We start from the raw sequence: 16866 nt of genomic DNA, 5'->3' as shown, positions 1-16866 counted from the left end.
ACACACACACACACACACACACACACACACACACACACACACACACACACACACACGAACGAGGGATGAAGGCCAGGGAAATTTCTAGCAAGATCTTTCCTATGTGCACACCCCACCCAGGCCTCCTGGGGTCTCCAGGCTCAGCGGGTGAACACAGACACTAGGGCCCAGGTCTGTGTTGGTGGTTCTTCAAGTCAGTTGAGTATCCGCACTGACTTTCTACCGCAATTGGAGTATCGATCCATCTCTGAGTCCTCCGAGGAGCCAAACTTGCTTTCATAATCCCATTGTCGCCGAAGCTGATGGGGAAAAAAAAAATGGTCCCATTGTCAACACTCGCTCATCCGCAAAGGTCACTGTTCCCACAAAATTGGGAATTAAATTGCCTCTTTCAAACCAGACATCACTCATGAGCAGGGGCTGGCATCGCTTCTGCATTTTCTTCCATCTTAACAACAGCAACAACAACCAAAACCTAACAACCTTTCTGTTCCCTATACTGTGCCTCAGTCAGGAAGGATGGATCAATAAGCAACACGATTTTAGAAAGGCAAGAAGTTTCCACATCACCAAAGGCCCCTTTCATCACCCTCCGCTGATAAGAACCCTTTGCCCACTTTCAACCACTTCGTGGGTCGGGCAGTCCTGGCTGTGAATTCTCTGCGGTTCAGTCCTACAGCGTGACCCTCTTCAAGGTAGGAGCCAACCAAATAAAGAATTCTAGGAGAGTTACCGAAGGCGAGAGTCGCCAAGTAGATATTTTCAAAAGCAAGGATATTGGCAACCTGACAGGAGCCGTACAATTCTGCACCTGGTAACTTGCACTTCTTCCCCCAAAATAGCAGTACCTGTTTAAAATTATTTTAAACTTGGGCCTTGGAAGGGTGACTGCTCTTCCAGAGGACCCCGCTTCGATTCCCAGCACCTACAAAGGTGTAGGCTTTGTTTTTTTAACAATTCAACTTTATTATACAACCTAACTAGCTTACACAAGAAGGAAAAAAGGTTAAAGGGGAAAAAAAAGAGTGAACCTTCCGGTATCCGTTCCACGGGACGGGTCTTTAGGTGTCTCTGGCCTGCGTGTTGGTCCAGGCTGTTCGCTGCTCCACGTGCGCTCCAGCCCCCTTTTTTCGTTGAGGGTCAATTAGGAAAACAATAGTCCAGGTGGGGGTCCCCAGGTCTGTTTTTTGAATTTTAGGCCCAGAATGGTTCTACTCAGTTCGTCACAGGTATTTATGGGGTGCCCAAGGGTAAAGCCCGCCAAGACTGCTTCCACCTGTGACAAAGCTCAGTCTTTCCCACACAAAGGTGCCTGTAAAAAGATTGGAGTCTTCTTCCGGCCTCTAGGGGCATCAGGCACACACAGTGTACAGACACGCATCCAGTCAAAACACTCATACACGTTAAAAAAAATAATAATTTAAAATTAAATTTTGCTTTACTCATAAAAGTCATAGTTTACTTCCGGTAGGGGTTCTAGGCTCAGCAGTTCTCAGGTGAGTCCCCCATATTTATTGCATGTGACAAGGAAAGAGAAGGGGTGCACGTCCGCGGGGAGGGGGATGCTTTTGGACTGTTCGTGTATCAGAAAAAAAAATGTATGAAAATGCATTTAGGGGAGGGGTCAAGAGAGCAAGACAAGTGTTCCTCAGCACAGCTGTGACACTGACTGGCAATGAAATCGCTGGGCATCAGAGCAACTCCGTGAAGCAAAAGGGAATTATTTCACAGTAGTTAACTGTTCCCTCAGACAAGTCCCAGGAGGAAGCTGGGAGCAACGCACTTTCAGGAAATCATTTTCCTTTCCCAGAAGTGCGCCCCAGCCCTCCAGAGAAGCAGGTCCCTGAGTGAGTGCACAAGGAGCGGCCAGCAGTGCAGTCACAGCTTCTGGGGCCCCATTCGCATCTTCCCCGCAGTGCTGCCTCCCAGTGCTGGGCCAGTCCCTGGATAGGCTTAGCTGTCTGGGGCCCAAGGAGAGCCGCCTAACCCTGTCCTGTTAGCTTAATTTGTCAGGTTCCGTTGGTGCCCCAGACCAGCCTTTTCAAAGTGACAAGTGTGTATAATTGGTATTCGAGGGACAGTTTTAGGTGTTATTTGAATAACATTTTTAAAAAATTAATGATCAAGTTATTCTTTCCCCCAACACGTCTAACTAGCATACCAAAGCCATGACACCACAAATTTAATTTACTTTAACATGGAACTGAGTTGTTTAAATTCCACTTCAAGAGAGGCACTAATAAAAGTTGTGAGATAGCAAAAGTTATTGTTTTATTTTATATAAATGGTTAGTGGGGCACACAGAGAAAAGAGGGTTGTCTTTGTTTTTGTTTTTGTTTTTTGTTTTTTGTTTTTCCTTTTTCTTTTTAACTTATTCTCCAAGAATCTCTGGCAAAGGAGTGTGTGTGTGTGTGTGTGTGTGTGTGTGTGTGTGTATGTGTGTGTGTGTGTGATGTGTGTGTGTGTCTGTGTTCATGTGTGTGTGTGTGAGTCTGTGTTCATGTGTGTGTGTGTGTTCATGTGTGTGTGTGTGCTTCTGTGTGTGTGTGGCATGTGTGTATGCGCATGTGCATGAATGCTTGTGTGTTCATGTGTATCGTGTGTGTGTGTGTGTGTGTGAGAGAGAGAGAGAGATACGTGTGTGGCATGTGTGTATGGTGTATGCATGTGTGCGTCTGTGTTCATGTGTGTGCGCGCGCGCGCATGTGTGTGTGTGTGCTTCTGTGTGTGTGTGGCATGTGTGCGCATGCGCATGTGCAGACATGTTTATGTATTCATGTGTGTGTACATGTGTGCATGTGTTCCTTGTGTTCATGTGTGTGTACACATGCCTGTGCATGCATGTAGGTGTAATATGTGTGAATATACACGCATGTGTTTGCAGAGATCAGAAAGCAACCTCAACTCAGATACCCATATCTTGTTTCTTAACCGCGGAGCCATCTCTCCAGTGCTTTTAGCTTGTTCCGTAAGGCCTCTCCCCGGCCTGGTGTTTGTCCAGTAGGCGAGGCTGGCTGGGCGATGAGCCCCAGGGCTCCCCTCGCCTGCCTCTGCTTCCTCAGCACAAGGACTCTCAAGCCTGTGCTACCACACCCAGCTTTTATCTGGGGAGAACCCAGGCTGCCTGTGCATCTAAGGCAAGGCCCCCCTTCAGCCAGAATTCTAAGGCGGAAAAGAGCCCTTGCTTTAGCATCCCATTTCAAAGTACTGGGATCTGCTATGGTCTGATCAGGGAGTCCTGGTCAGGGGAGTCCGTATGAGGGAGAGGGGGGCAATAGATACTGGGACGTGGGGCAGACAGGTGACTGGGACAGTCAGCACCCAGGATGGGTCTCCAGCAAGGTAGGGCAACCAGAGGACAATGCAGCTACCACACTAGGCAGAGACCAACAGCTCCCAGACCCTGCAGTGAGAACTCTCATCCTCCAAGCCTACCTGAACCTGTTTCCTAAACATCGCGTTCAGCCTCTGTAAGAAGGACCGGGCTGCCAGCAGATCATAAAGGAAAGGCACCCTGCAGACACTCCCAGGGCCCAGACAGTACGGAATGGCAAGTGAAAAGGCCCTTACTTGTTTCAGGAGGTTCTTCCCTCTGGTCTTGTAACTCAGGAGGAGATTGTAGCCTGGCTTTTTGGGCTTCACACCTACAGTGAAGACACGTTCAATCAGGAGTCGGCTATGAAAAGGGAAGGAACCTGAATGGCGTTTATTTTCCCTGCTGAGGGCTGAACCCAGAGTCTTGCACGTGAGCTACATCCTTAGTGTCTTTTTACTTCTTTCTTTCTTTCTAGTTTTGGTGGTGGTTTTTGGTTTTGTTTTGTTTGTTTTGAGACAGGCTTTCATCCATATAGTTGGTCCCGAACTTCTATCCTGACTTTCCTGCCTCAGCCTCCCAAGAGCTAGGGTTACAAGCATTAGCCGCCATACTACACACCTCTCTCTCCTCTCCCTCCCCTGTCCCCCTTTCCTGTCCTCCCCTCTTCTGTCCTTCTCTCTCCTATTTCCCCTCTCCCTTTCCTCTCTATTCTATTCTTCGTTCTTTCTTCTCTTTCCTCCTCCTCCTCCTCTTTCTTCTTCTTCTTCTTCTTCTTCTTCTTCTTCTTCTTCTTCTTCTTCTTCTTCTCTCTCTCTCTCTCTCTCTCTCTCTCTCTCTCTCTCTCTCCAGATTCTTACTATGTACCTCTGGCTGGCCTGGAACTCATTACATAGACCAGGCTTCCTGTAAACTCACAGAGATTAGCTGGCTTCTTTTTAATTTATTCTTCAAGAATCCTTGGCAAAGGAATGTGTGTGTGTGTGTGTGTGTGTGTGTGTGTGTGTGTGTATGGCATGTGTGTGCATGTGTGTCTGTGTTCATCTGTGTTTGTGCTCATGTGTGTATGTCTGCCTTTGTGTGTATGTGGCATGTATGTGCATGCATGTTTGTGTGCTGAGATTAAGGGTATGCTACCACATTTGGACTCTGTTTTCTTTTCTTTTGAGACAGCACCTCACTAAATTGCCTAGCCAGACTTCAAATTGCAATCCTCCTGCGCCAGCCTCCTGAGAAGCTAGGATAACATGTTGTGCCACAAGGCTTGGCTGGGAATTTGCTGACATTCTGGAGCACGTTTTAAGGCAGGAGTTCCAAACCCTCACTTGCAATGTCCCCAAGTACGGTGGAGGTGGCAGCTCCCGACCACAGTCATGATCCTTCTCAGAGCTGCTGCTAGGCAAATGTGTCTGCTGGGCCTTCCACCCCTGTCACATCTGATCCTGCTTTCTTTGATGTTAGGACTCATAAAATGAAGTGACAATGTAGGTGTCAGCAAGGAGAAAGCAGAAGTGCAGAGGGATTTATTAAATGACCTCTGACCCTGGGAGGCACAAAATACAACAGAAGGCGGCAACAGTCAAAATGAGGACCACAGTGGAGAGGAACGCAGCTTACCTGGGAACTCACGTAGCATTTTATAATCTAGAGGTGTTGGAAAAAGGGCTTCAGAACCCCAAATCTGGTGTGCCTGGAGAAGAAAGAATTAGGAATTAACACCAAGCAAGCCAGATGGTACATACCTAAGAGCCCAGTACTAGGAAGGCTGAGACAAGAAGGCTGCTTGAGGCAAGCCTGGGCTACATGGCAAGACTGTGTCACAAGACACATAACAATAGAACCCAGAGCTGGCTGAGAAGACGGCTCTGTGTTTCACGTGCTCTGAGCTCAACACCACAGCGCATGCACACACACCCACACACATGCACACACGCACCCATACACACAACACACGTATGCACACACACACCCATACACACACACACACATGCACACACGCACCCATACACACAACACACGTATGCACACACACACCCATATGCACACACACATACCCGTACACACACACACACACACACACACACACACACACACACACACACACACTCCATTAAAACTGTAAAAATACAAATCACCAACAACAAAAAAACCAGGGTGTTGTCTATAACCAGAATGCTGGGAAGGGGCACAGTGAGAGGGGGAGGTGACCAGAGACCAGCCACCTAGTGCTCACTAGCCAATCAGTGAGCAACAGTAAGGGAAGAAGAACCAAGAAAGATGCTCAGTGTCGGTCTCTGGCCTCACCGTCCACACGTGTGCACCTGTACATACTCATATCCCATACACACATGCAACAACAACAATAAAACCCATTCTCACAAGAATAAACATCTAACAAAAGCCCTTTATCAGTTATTGTCCCCCCCTTATTCAAGTGGCATTTTAATACAATTGTCAGAATCAACTCTAACAGAAAGGCGATAACAGTAAAATGAAAAGACAAAACTAGGATAACAGTAAAATGACTTATAGTTGAGGCTAGGCCAAAAAAAAAAAAAAAGTACAATCCTAGTTTGTAAACAGTTTATAAAAATCACTGAAACAAAACAAAACAACAACAACAGCAAAACTATCCCAACAGAAACAGGGACAAAGGAAACACACCGTTACATTGCATTATTCATGGATTCCATATTTATGAATTCACCTACTTGCTAAAATCTATGTGTAATCCTGAGGTTAATACAGCACTTTTGAGGTCACTGAGGAGCATTACAGGATGGGAGAAAATGCAATCACCCATCCTGTGGGAGTTCAGGTGGAGGTCAAGCACAGCCAGCACAACCCAGGCTGGGCTGACTCTCAGAGGTAACTAAGTATCCTTTTTGCAGTTTCCCTTGAACCCCATTTTCTGCTACTTGACGTTCTTTGGCTAGAGCTTTTACTGTTTAAAATAGAGCATCATGCTGAAGTAAGTGTAGGGTGCATGCGCAGAGGACACCACTCACCCCTCCATTCCCCCCCCCACCCCCACCCCACGTGCACAGGAAGAAGAGCTGCACTCCCTAAGCTCCAGGTTAATGTCACTGGCTCAAGCTCAATGCTAATGAACTGACATATATGAAGTAAAGAGTCTTTGAAGAGAAACATATAAAAATTAGTGTGTTGGCTTCTTTACTTGCAAGTGTTTCATAATACAGTTCATTAAAATATACATTAAAAACAAAGTTACAGGTTGGTAAGTTGACCAAAACATTGTGACTAGAGGTTTTGTCATCTCTGTACTGTGGGAGCAATGGTTTGCTGTTTGTTAGTGCTCAGTTCTGTCTTAAAAAGTTCTACAGATGAGGAGAATCAGCTACTGTTAATAAAAACACGTGTGAAAATAATAAACATGAGGGAAGAGATTCAGTCTATCATAGGAAATTAACGAAAGTGCAACTATCTTCATCTGCCAAATTGGGAAACATCAGGCTATAATTATCTTCATTAACATTTTGAGGAAAAAAACAAAACAAAACAACTCTCACTATATAGCCCAGGTTGGCCTTGAACTTGTGACACAACTGACTTAGGCTCTCTTGACTGCTGGGATCACAGCATGTGCCACTAAACCTGTTTAAAGCCGGTGTGAGCATATAGGAAAAGCATTGAAGTTTATCCTCCACTTAGCTGTGAATAAAACAAACTTATTTTCCAATCCAAGAATTTCACTACTGGAAACATGCTAAGGCGAATTTACCATCGCATAACATGTATTTCTACCTTTTAGTTATCATAATATTTTATAGTAATTATAAAAACAAGAGCCCCTAAATATCTACCATATAGAAACAACAACAAAAAAAAAAAAAAAAAAGGAAAAGATAGAAAAAGTCCTAAATCCTTACAGATAGGGAGCATTTTAAAATTGTGCTGTATCCAATCAAAGAGATTCAATGTGCCCATTAGCTATGATAACAAATGGTTATGTTCGTTAGCGATGAATGGTGTCCATAAAATATCGAAATATAAAAACAGATTACAGAGGACAAGGTTCAGTATGATCTAGTCAATATACTGGGGGCATCTGTATGTATCTACATGCATATGTATGTACAAGCATATTGACTTTTGTAAGAAGTGAGACTAAAATGTAAATTTCGATTATCCCAGAGGAAGAGGAAGAGTTTCCCATTTTTTCCTCCTTTTTTTTTTGAAATGCTGAGACTTGAACCCAGGACCTTCTTAGGTGCGGGCCAATTTGCTTGGCCACCTACCTACTCCTAGATCCTGATTTTTTGCTCTATTTCTAGTCTGTCTTAGTCCTCAGGTTTCTAGTGCTGTGAGGAGACACCGTGACCATGGCAACTCCTACAGAGGAAAACATCTAATTGGGCCTGGCTTACCGTTCAGAGGTTCAGTCCGTTATCGTCATGGAGAGAATCCTGGTGGTGTGCAAGCAGACATGGTGCAGGAGAAGGAGCGGCCATCTCCATCCAAAGGCAGCCAAGGGCGACTGTGTGCCACACTGGGTGTAGCTTGAGCATATATATATATGACCTCAAAGCCCACCTCCACAGTGACGCACTTCCTCCAACAAGGTCACATCTCCTAGTAGGGCCACTCCCAATAGGCCAAGAGTTCACACACACACACACACACACACACACACACACACGAGTCTTTAGGAGCCACTCCTGGCCAGACCATCACATTCCACTCCTTGGCTCCCAAAAGGCTTGTAGCCACACCAGCACACAAAAATGCATTCAGTCCAACTTCAAAAGTCCTCACAGGCTGAAACAGTCTCAAACATGTTTCAAAGGTCAAAGCTCACATAGTCTCTTCATTGTTTGGAAGTTTACAACCAGAGACAAGAATATGTGTGATTAGTGCCACCCGTGGAAAAGAAACAAAGTGAGGGTAGTGATAAAAGCCTCCGCCCGGCCAGTTGTTTACAGTGGTAACCTTGGTTACCTGAATATTCCCTTAAAAGGAAGCTACACACTTAGTAACCATAAATGAATATTCACCTTTAAAACTCAACCCCTCTGAGTTTGCTTTTTTTGTGAAGGATGTGCCGTATTCAATCCCTTACACGCACTATTAAGGGAGTGAGAACGTACCACTTTGTGCTTGACGTTGGATGGGATACTCCACACGGCTCTTGGTATATCAGGGAGTCCTCCTGTGTGCAGATGAAGAGCAGAGTCAAGATAGGATTTCTTAAAAGTCATACAACGGGGGCTGGAGAGATGGCTCAGTGGTTAAGAGCAATGCCTGCTCTTCCAAAGGACCCAGGGTTCAATTCCCAGCACCCACATGGCAGCTCACAACTGTCTGTAACTCTAAGATCTGACACCCTCACACCGATGCGCATAAATTTAAAATTAAATAAAATATTTTTTTAAAAAAAGTCATACGACTTCTCCCACACTACACAGGCAGCCTCTGTTTTCCGTCAGCCCTTGACCAACCAAGGAATAAGAGGCAAAATTGTGGCCAGCGTTTAAATTCACAGTAAACCTTCAGGAGCTTTGGGGAGGGGACCGGCATTTTCAGGTCTGGAACATTCTTCTGTGCTCACTCTGCTCACCGGTTCCTGCTCTTAGAACTTGAGACTATGCTGAAATCTCATGGCTGCTCTTTCCCCGAACCTCTGAAATGTTCAAGTGTGTTCTACAGTTTCCCCATTGTACACTGGGCCACGTTTCACCATGCGTTTCGGTGGATTTTAGCAAGCTCACTGCCTTACACGCACAGCACGGTCATCCACAGAGAGTCTTGTTTTCTCCAGACTTTGTGGCGGAAAACAGTGAGCACGCATCTTCAGGAATATGCTTAGCTACTAATCTTTCCCGGAAAGTTCACAGTTGACAAAATAGTGCAGCTTGACCTTAGCTTCTGTATCAAGGGTGCTTTACCGTTTCCCTAATTTACTAGCCTCTGTCCACCTCCCCATTTCCTAGAGAAGGCAAGGGTAGACTTGTAAGCCTCTGGCTGTTGCTGTGTCAGAGACACTCTGCTTCAGAAGGATTCTTCCGAGTCATCCATCGTAATTATTTAGTCCACCTACTGGTGTCTGTCATGGTACCACTGCCAGCAACGTTTGCCGTTCAGGTTTCACTCAGCAGGTTGGCCATCCACCTCCTCCTACCTGACTTCCTAGAAACTTTAAGCTCCTCCAAATGAAGGCTCATGGGCCATAAATGATGATGGGAGATGAAGGCAAAGTGCTGTCTGTCATTTCGGATACTGATGGACTAACACTTAACCTGCTGTCCATGAACACCCATCAGGATCCAAGATGTCTGCCACCAGGGAGGTAAGATCTTTCTGGAGACTTTTTTTTTCTGAAGACCAGAGCTTTCATTGGGTTTTTCAAAGTGTCTCAAAACCCACCAGGCATCACCATCTTAAACAGCTGTTAGCCAGTGGGACAGATGGCAGATTTAGAAGAAATGAGCATTCAGTCATCTGAAGAACGTGTATGCAATACACATTACTCTGTGATTGTAATGTTTCGGGTATGATGCTCTCATAGTTATACGTGAAAGTATTCTGATCTCTGGAAGACACATGCATTCATGCATAGAAAAAGATACTTTAGTTTACCCCTAATAGTCCACAAAGAACTACATGCATATATCAGCCTATTCAGGCAGCTGTGCTGCCTCAGCTGGCCAAAATGCTTTCTGATACGTCTGAGAGACTGAGCTGCAGGCTGAGATCCTTGTAGTAGAAAGGATGAACTGCTGAAAGTTGCCCTCTGACCTCAACACATGCACTGTGGCACATACTCCTCCAAATAAATAAAATGTTAATAAATATATATATATTTTGGAAATTTTTTTTTTTTTTTTTTGGTTTTTCGAGACAGGGTTTCTCTGTGTAGTCTTGGCTGTCCTGGACTCACTTTGTAGACCAGCCTGGCCTCGAACTCACAGTGATCCGCCTGCCTCTGCTCCCCAAGTGCTGGGATTAAAGGTGTGTGTCACCACGTCTGGCTATTTTGGAAATTCTGATAAAGCAAAAAATGTAAACAGTTATAAGGGAGAGGGTTCTGAATTGTCATATTTGTTCACTTTTAAGTTGTCAGTGAAATCCTCATTTATCTGCCTTAACAATTACAAGAGAGCTATTGTCATATTTTAAAGGTGCCTAACATCACACACACACACACAATACAAAAAAGAGAGAGAGAGAGAAAGAAAGAAAGAAAGAAAGAAAGAAAGAAAGAAAGAAAGAAAGAGAGAAAGAAAAATTTAGGAAAGCCATGCACAAACATTCCCAAGACATTTTTGAGCTATAATTAAAGACAGACCCCAAGAAAGAGCTTCAGTCTTCTTGTCCTCAGGGGTGTTGCTCCAGCCCCTGTTGGGGCAAACCCCTGGTCTGCTCACACAGCCTACCCAAGTCAGTGTCAGCCAGAGAGTGCCTGCTTTACACCCACGGCAAATCAATTGCAGCCGTCCCCAGTCCGTGCTATACTTCAGCAGGGAAAGAGCGCGCAGTCACAGATGGCATCTTGTGACCTTCTTAATAACAGGCTTGGCTGCCAAGGTTCCCTTGTGTCCAGACTCTGTGGGGATTTGGAAACTGTTGCCATACACTTGAATGTTTTCCGGCAAACACGTTTAACTATTTATTAGTCACTTTCCTCATTTAAACTAGGGAAATCGTAACAGAAAAACAGAATCCCCAACACCTGGAAGGGACGCTGCTGTTACTGAGTCAGGAAGCCCACCATCCTGGGATTCTTCAGAGCTGGCTGGCAAGGGTCTGCCATGGTTGTCATTGTCATCGTGGTGAGGACCTCAGTTCAGGGCCCAGAGCCTATCCCTCTGCCCAGATATCTCTCTCTCTCTCTCGAGTGCTGGAAACTCCTTCTGATCTGCCAGCTCAGACATTAGTCAACATGAAAGCCCTGAGGCGAGTTCAAGTCACTTGTTTTCTGCTGGGCACACTCTGGGCAGCCATAGCTGTCAAGTTCACAGTGCGGTGAGATGTGGGGGTGAGAGTAATGTTAGGAGAGAGGGCTTCCTGCACCCCAGCCTGCTCCTGGATCCCACAGAACAGCAAACAAGGACGACCCCAGGGGACATAACGCAAGCTCCACCCCCCCCCCCCCCACCCACCCCCCCCCCCCCGCAAAGCCCTGCAGAACCCTCTCTCCTCACTCCCTAGAACAGACCTATAAGGGCTTGTGTCAGAGGGCAGTGCTGACCTCTGACCCTGCCACACAATAGTGCAGAGAAGACGGTTGGAGAACGGGCAGGCCCACTCTCAGTGAGTCAAGAGTGGCCATGGGCAGAAAAAACACGCTGAAGGTTGACAGACAGGCTATTGTGTGCAATCACGGGGAAGAGGAGCCAGGTCTGCTTTGTAGGGCTGATGGGTAGATTGCCTCCTGTGATGTCTGTGTAGCGCTGGGGTTGAGAAAGCTTTCCTCTTGGCCCATTTCTAGATGTCAAGGCAGGAGGCGGCCTCGGAGAGGGAATATTACCCAGATACCTCTGCGGGGCAAGAGCAGGTCTCTGTGTGAGGTAGCCCCAATTAGAACACTTGTGCTCAAAGCTCCTCTCTTCAGGGATGCCCTCACTCACCTGCCGCAAACTTCACGTTGGTGCCCCAACCTTAGAAGCAAAAGCTTTGGAAATGGCCCAGGGCCAACAGCACAGGGCCAAGGCTTAAGAAAAGTAAAAGCCGTAGGGCTTGGAAGCCATGGGATGCCCACCTTAGTGAGAAATGAAAGAAGGGCCTTTTCCTACATCCGGGGCCCCAGCTGCCCTCACAGAAGCAACGATCTGCCCGCGCCTTTCCTTCACACGCCAGGACACACTTACTATCGCTCACTCACTGTACGTGTGAATGCTTCATGTTTATGGTTTGTCTGGTGAATTAGCTACTTTTCCGTTACTGTAATAAAAAATACTATATCCAAAGCAACCTAAAGAAGAAGGTTTATTTTGGTTTGTGGTTCCAGAGGGAGAGTCCATCAATGGCCGGAGAAGGAAGTTGGCTGATGCCACTTACACACACACACACACACACACACACACACACACACACACACACAGAGGAAACAGAGACAAGAAGTAGGAAGTGGCGTGAGGCTTCACACCCTCCAGTGACAAACTTCTTCCAGCAAGGGTGCCCCTCCTAAAGGTTCAGTAACCTCCAAAGAGTGCTACTAACTGGGGAACAAGTGTTCAGATGAACCAACGGGAGAAACCACCACACTCAGCATCTCATAACCCAAAATGCATTTACTCAACTTCAAAGGTCCCGCACAGTCTTTAACAATCTCAGCACTGTTCAAAGGTCCAAAGTGTCTTCTGAAACTCAAGGCAACCGATTAACTGTGGCCCCTGTTAAATAAAGAACAGCTTGCATAGTTCCAACAGACAACGGGGCAGAATATGCATTCTCATTCCAATAGGGAGACGTAGGGGCATAGTAAGGGAAGACTGAGCCAACACAAGACTGAAACCTTGCAGGACAAACACTGAGTCCTGTAGCTCTATGTTCATGTCATGGGGCTTCAGATTCAAAGGGCTTAGATGGCTCTGCCATTCCAGCTCCTATGCCTGTGACCTACCTCTCCTCTCTCTCCCCTCTCTTTCTCACTCTTCCCTCTGTCCCCTCTGTCCCCTCTGTCCCCTCTCTCCCCCCTGTCTCCTCTCTCCCCTCTGTCCCCTCTCTCCCCTTTGTCCTCTCTGTCCCCTCTCTCCCTCCCTCCTCTCTCTCCCCTCTCCTCCCCTCCTCTGTCTGTGCAGTGTTTCTTGCAGTGAGCTCGTGGATCTGGCATCTCAAACAACCCGGCATCTCCACCACAACCCAGGCTTCTCTTTCACACCTTCACACTGTGGCCTCTCAGGCCCCACCCCACCCCACCCCACCCCAGGTCACTCTGACCCTGGCACATGATGCTTTGCCTTAACATCTGCCTAAAAACTGTGCAGAAAGACTGCATACCCTCTTCGATCTTTCATCTTTCTTCTCTTCCAAACCAAAGGCTGCCAGCTTGGGAGGGCCCCTTCCCCCATGTCAACCACATGAGCAGCAGCTGTTGTAGCATTTGCTTTCTAGGACCTGCTCCCACAACACACAGAGTTTGGCTCTTTCCATTCACAAACTGGAGCTTTAGCTGGATGGCGTCTTGTCCTCAAGACACCTTTCCTGTCGTTCTAATGCAAAGCAGGGGGCTTTTCTGTAATGTGCTAATCTCCTGAACAATCACCGCCTCTTCTTTAGCACTTCATTTTGCTATAGCATTAAGCTTCTACACGGCTCTTTCATCTCCAAATTGCACATTTTCGCTTCTTTCTTCCCAATTTCTGCTCTTTTTCATTGTAGATCTGTATGAGAGTGATCAGAAACAGCAGTTCCACAGACTCGACCTTAAGCTGTCCTGAAACAACCTCTGCCAAAGAAACCAGTCTGTTACCTTTTAATTTAGCTCCAGACAAGTTTTTAGAACAATGGGCAGGATGCAGTTAGCTTATTTGCCAACGGCCTCTTTACCATTGTTAACAGAGTTCTTGTTCCCTTCTGAAACTTATGTGCTAGGCCTCACCATCCCCAATACAGTCTTTCAGGATTCCACTAGACTTGCCCATTAGACCCTGCTCACATGTAGCATTCAGTAGATTTTCTAGTCCCAAGTTTCAAAGTCTTCCACATTCCTCAAACTACAACAACAACAACAACAACAAAAAACATACTGTGAGAGTCTTCAGAGCAAGAACCCCACTCGTAGTACTAAGTTCTTATTCAAATCATACGTTTCATATTTGGGGTCTGCCTGGCTTACGTCCATCCGAGAACCAGGAACTAAAACTTCATGTACCCTGCTGTGCCAAGCGCTACTCAGTCATTTCATTTAAAGCATGGCCACTCAAGTGGCTGCTACACAGGGCTCTAAGGTCTGTCATTTAAAACACACAATTGTTAAAGGCTGTCTCCAAAAAATATACTCTAGTTGTAAAATGAAATTTATGATCCTTTTGGAAGAGAATCACAAGTAAGGATTGGTTTCATAAGAAAATGCCATTGTGCTGCACACACCCAGCCTTACTATGAGGGGCGGCATCTAGTCTTAACATGCCATGTTTGGTGAATATCCATAGGAGGGACTGCTCTTTTCTGAAGAAAAACAGAGGAGGAGTGGGTGGGTGGGGGAACTGGAAGGAAGAAGGGAGAGGAAACTGCATTCAGGATATAATATATGAGAAAAGAATAAATTAAAAATAAAAACAGAAATTAAAAGTATCATTATGGAAGACTAAAGACCCAGCGACGATAATGGTTGACAATTACAGGGTATGCTGCTCAGCTTTCCTCGTAAGACTAAATACCCAAGAAAGCCAAACTAGAGGGAAGAAAGATTGGTTTTTGGCTCACGCGTCAGAGCTCTATTTCATGCTAGCTTGTGCCATGGCTGTGGGCCCACAGTGAGAGAGACAACAGGCTCCAGGGTGTATGGAGCAAAGCTGGTCACCTGTGGCAGCCAGGAAGCAGAAATAAGAGGAAACATGAGCCAGGGCGCTTCCTCATTTTATTTCCTCCAGCTTGAATGTGGTGCTGACTACACTCAGCGTAGACATTTCTTCCTCATCTAAGCTCATCTGGAAAAGTCTTCACAAACACATCTCCTAGGCATCTGTCAGTCCAATCAAATGGACAATCAAGACCGACTATCACAGAGGGCATCTGTTTTCTTTTGAAATCTGTGCAAGACATTGAAGATTCATGGCCAATAAGACAAGTTGTTGACTGCAGGAAGCTTACATGTTAGAGAGATAAAAGTAAACAGATACAGAGAAAGCAGAGTTTGGATAACTGTGTTCCTGAAAGAATGGTGGGTCAAAGTCCTGAGGCAGAAACCGGCGGCTTGATGTTTGCACATTTTTTAAGCGAAGACAATATAACTGGAAGAGCGTGAGTAAAATGAAAAAGAAATATGAGTTGACACTGGGGTCATATCCGCATGTGGCCCTGCAGGCTTTGGTAAGGAAGTAGGGTTTAGCCAAAGTCTGGCAGGAAACAGAGAAGCAATATCATCTTGTTCGTGTATTAGTATCTTCCTGTGTAGAAAATGGACTGGGTTGGCAAGACATGACTTACAAGACATTCTTGCTAGCTCTTCCTGCTTTCTGAGGTTGTTTTTAGTAGTGAGGATGTGTCAGGAGAATTAAAACGGGATTCATGGAGAAGGAAGTGGAAGATACTACAAATGGGCATATACACTGTTGCAAACACATGGCATAGACTGTATCTTTCCTCTCCAAACATTGTTGCTGTTTTTAATTCTCTATATAGGTGCTTTGTCTGCATATGTGTGTAACACTTGCATGTTTGGTGTCCAAGGAGACCAGAATTGGGTTTTGGACCACTGGAACTGGTGTTGCAGATGGTTGTGAGCCTCAAACCCAGGTCTTCGAGAAGAGCAGCCTGTCCTGTTAAATGCCGAGACATCTCTCCTGTCTGTCACGTGATTCATTTCAGTACCCTCCTAAACATTCCTATCCTTGTAAAAGATGGTTTACACTGAGAGTGGATCTAGGTAGCTGCCTCAGGGACTTGGAACTGCATTCTATATTGAGGCCCTATCCCAGCCACATCTTACCTGCACCATAACATCCCAGCTTTGGTGTGTTCATACATATAACCCCCCCTCCCCTGGAGCATGTTACAGCTCCTGAAACAGCAAGAGTGAGAGAGACACTAGATATGCATAGAGACCTTGGGCATACATCCTTCCACAGAGCTGTCTGGAACACATGGCAGATGCTGTTTGATAAGACATAACCTAGTATAACCCATTATAACAGAGATTAAGTAGAAAGTTGATTGGTCATTTGTTTACTGGGTTTGAGGAAACCTGATTTTTATTGGCTACTGTTGTATTCATTAAATCTAGAAGATACTAAGTGTATGACACCATATGCTGTGTGCAGAGGTCCAAGTCAGAGAAGCCACAACTAAATCAAATACTTGAGGGAAAATTGATATTAATGTGAAAGGGAAGCCATGGCAGTGTAGACAGAATAAAAAGGACTGACATCTTTGGCAAGATGTAATGACAGAGTTTGAGAACCTTTTTCCAGTGATGATCAGGCATCACGTTTAGGAACAGCCCATCTTGGGGGCTGGCAAGATGATGCAATCGATTAAAGTGCCTGCTGAGTAAGCCCAAGCATAAAAGTTTAGCTCCTCATAATTCACACAAAAGTTGGGCAGAGTGGGCTGGAGAGATGGCTCAGTGGTTAAGAGCACTGGCTGCTCTACCAGAGGACATGGGTTCAATTCCCAGCACCCACATGTTGGTTCACAAACATCTGTAACTCTAGTCTCAGATGATCCAGTGCCTTCCTCTAGCCTGAGTGGCCTGGCATGCACATGGTATGCAGATATACATACATGTAAAAATTCATATGTGAGAAATAAATATGACTCAAAGAAAAGTTTGGCATCGTAGTTTATGCCTGTAATCCTAGCACTGACAAGGTGGAGACAGAAGGGCCAGCCTTGCTGAAGCAGTGAGCTTGCCCATCTCAAACAAATAA

At 45.8% G+C, this 16866-nt stretch overlaps 1 protein-coding gene across 1 annotated transcript in view; it reads right to left on the bottom strand.

The window, feature by feature from the left end:
- LOC311583610 (uncharacterized protein C4orf51 homolog) overlaps positions 1-16866 on the bottom strand; it is a 53899-nt gene continuing 37033 nt past the window's right edge. Inside the window, exons 3-6 of the mRNA XM_084757364.1 lie at positions 8422-8483; positions 4931-5003; positions 3571-3644; positions 1-299 (exon numbers count right to left, since the gene is read on the bottom strand). Coding sequence (XP_084613490.1) covers positions 195-299; positions 3571-3644; positions 4931-5003; positions 8422-8483 — 314 coding nt within the window. The 3' untranslated portion in view covers positions 1-194. The remainder of the gene's footprint in view (positions 300-3570; positions 3645-4930; positions 5004-8421; positions 8484-16866) is intronic.

This window comes from Acomys minous (genome assembly GCF_964271855.1).
Source record: "Acomys minous genome assembly, chromosome: 14".
Lineage (NCBI taxonomy): Eukaryota > Metazoa > Chordata > Mammalia > Rodentia > Muridae > Acomys > Acomys minous.
This window is presented reverse-complemented; position numbering and strand designations above follow the sequence as displayed.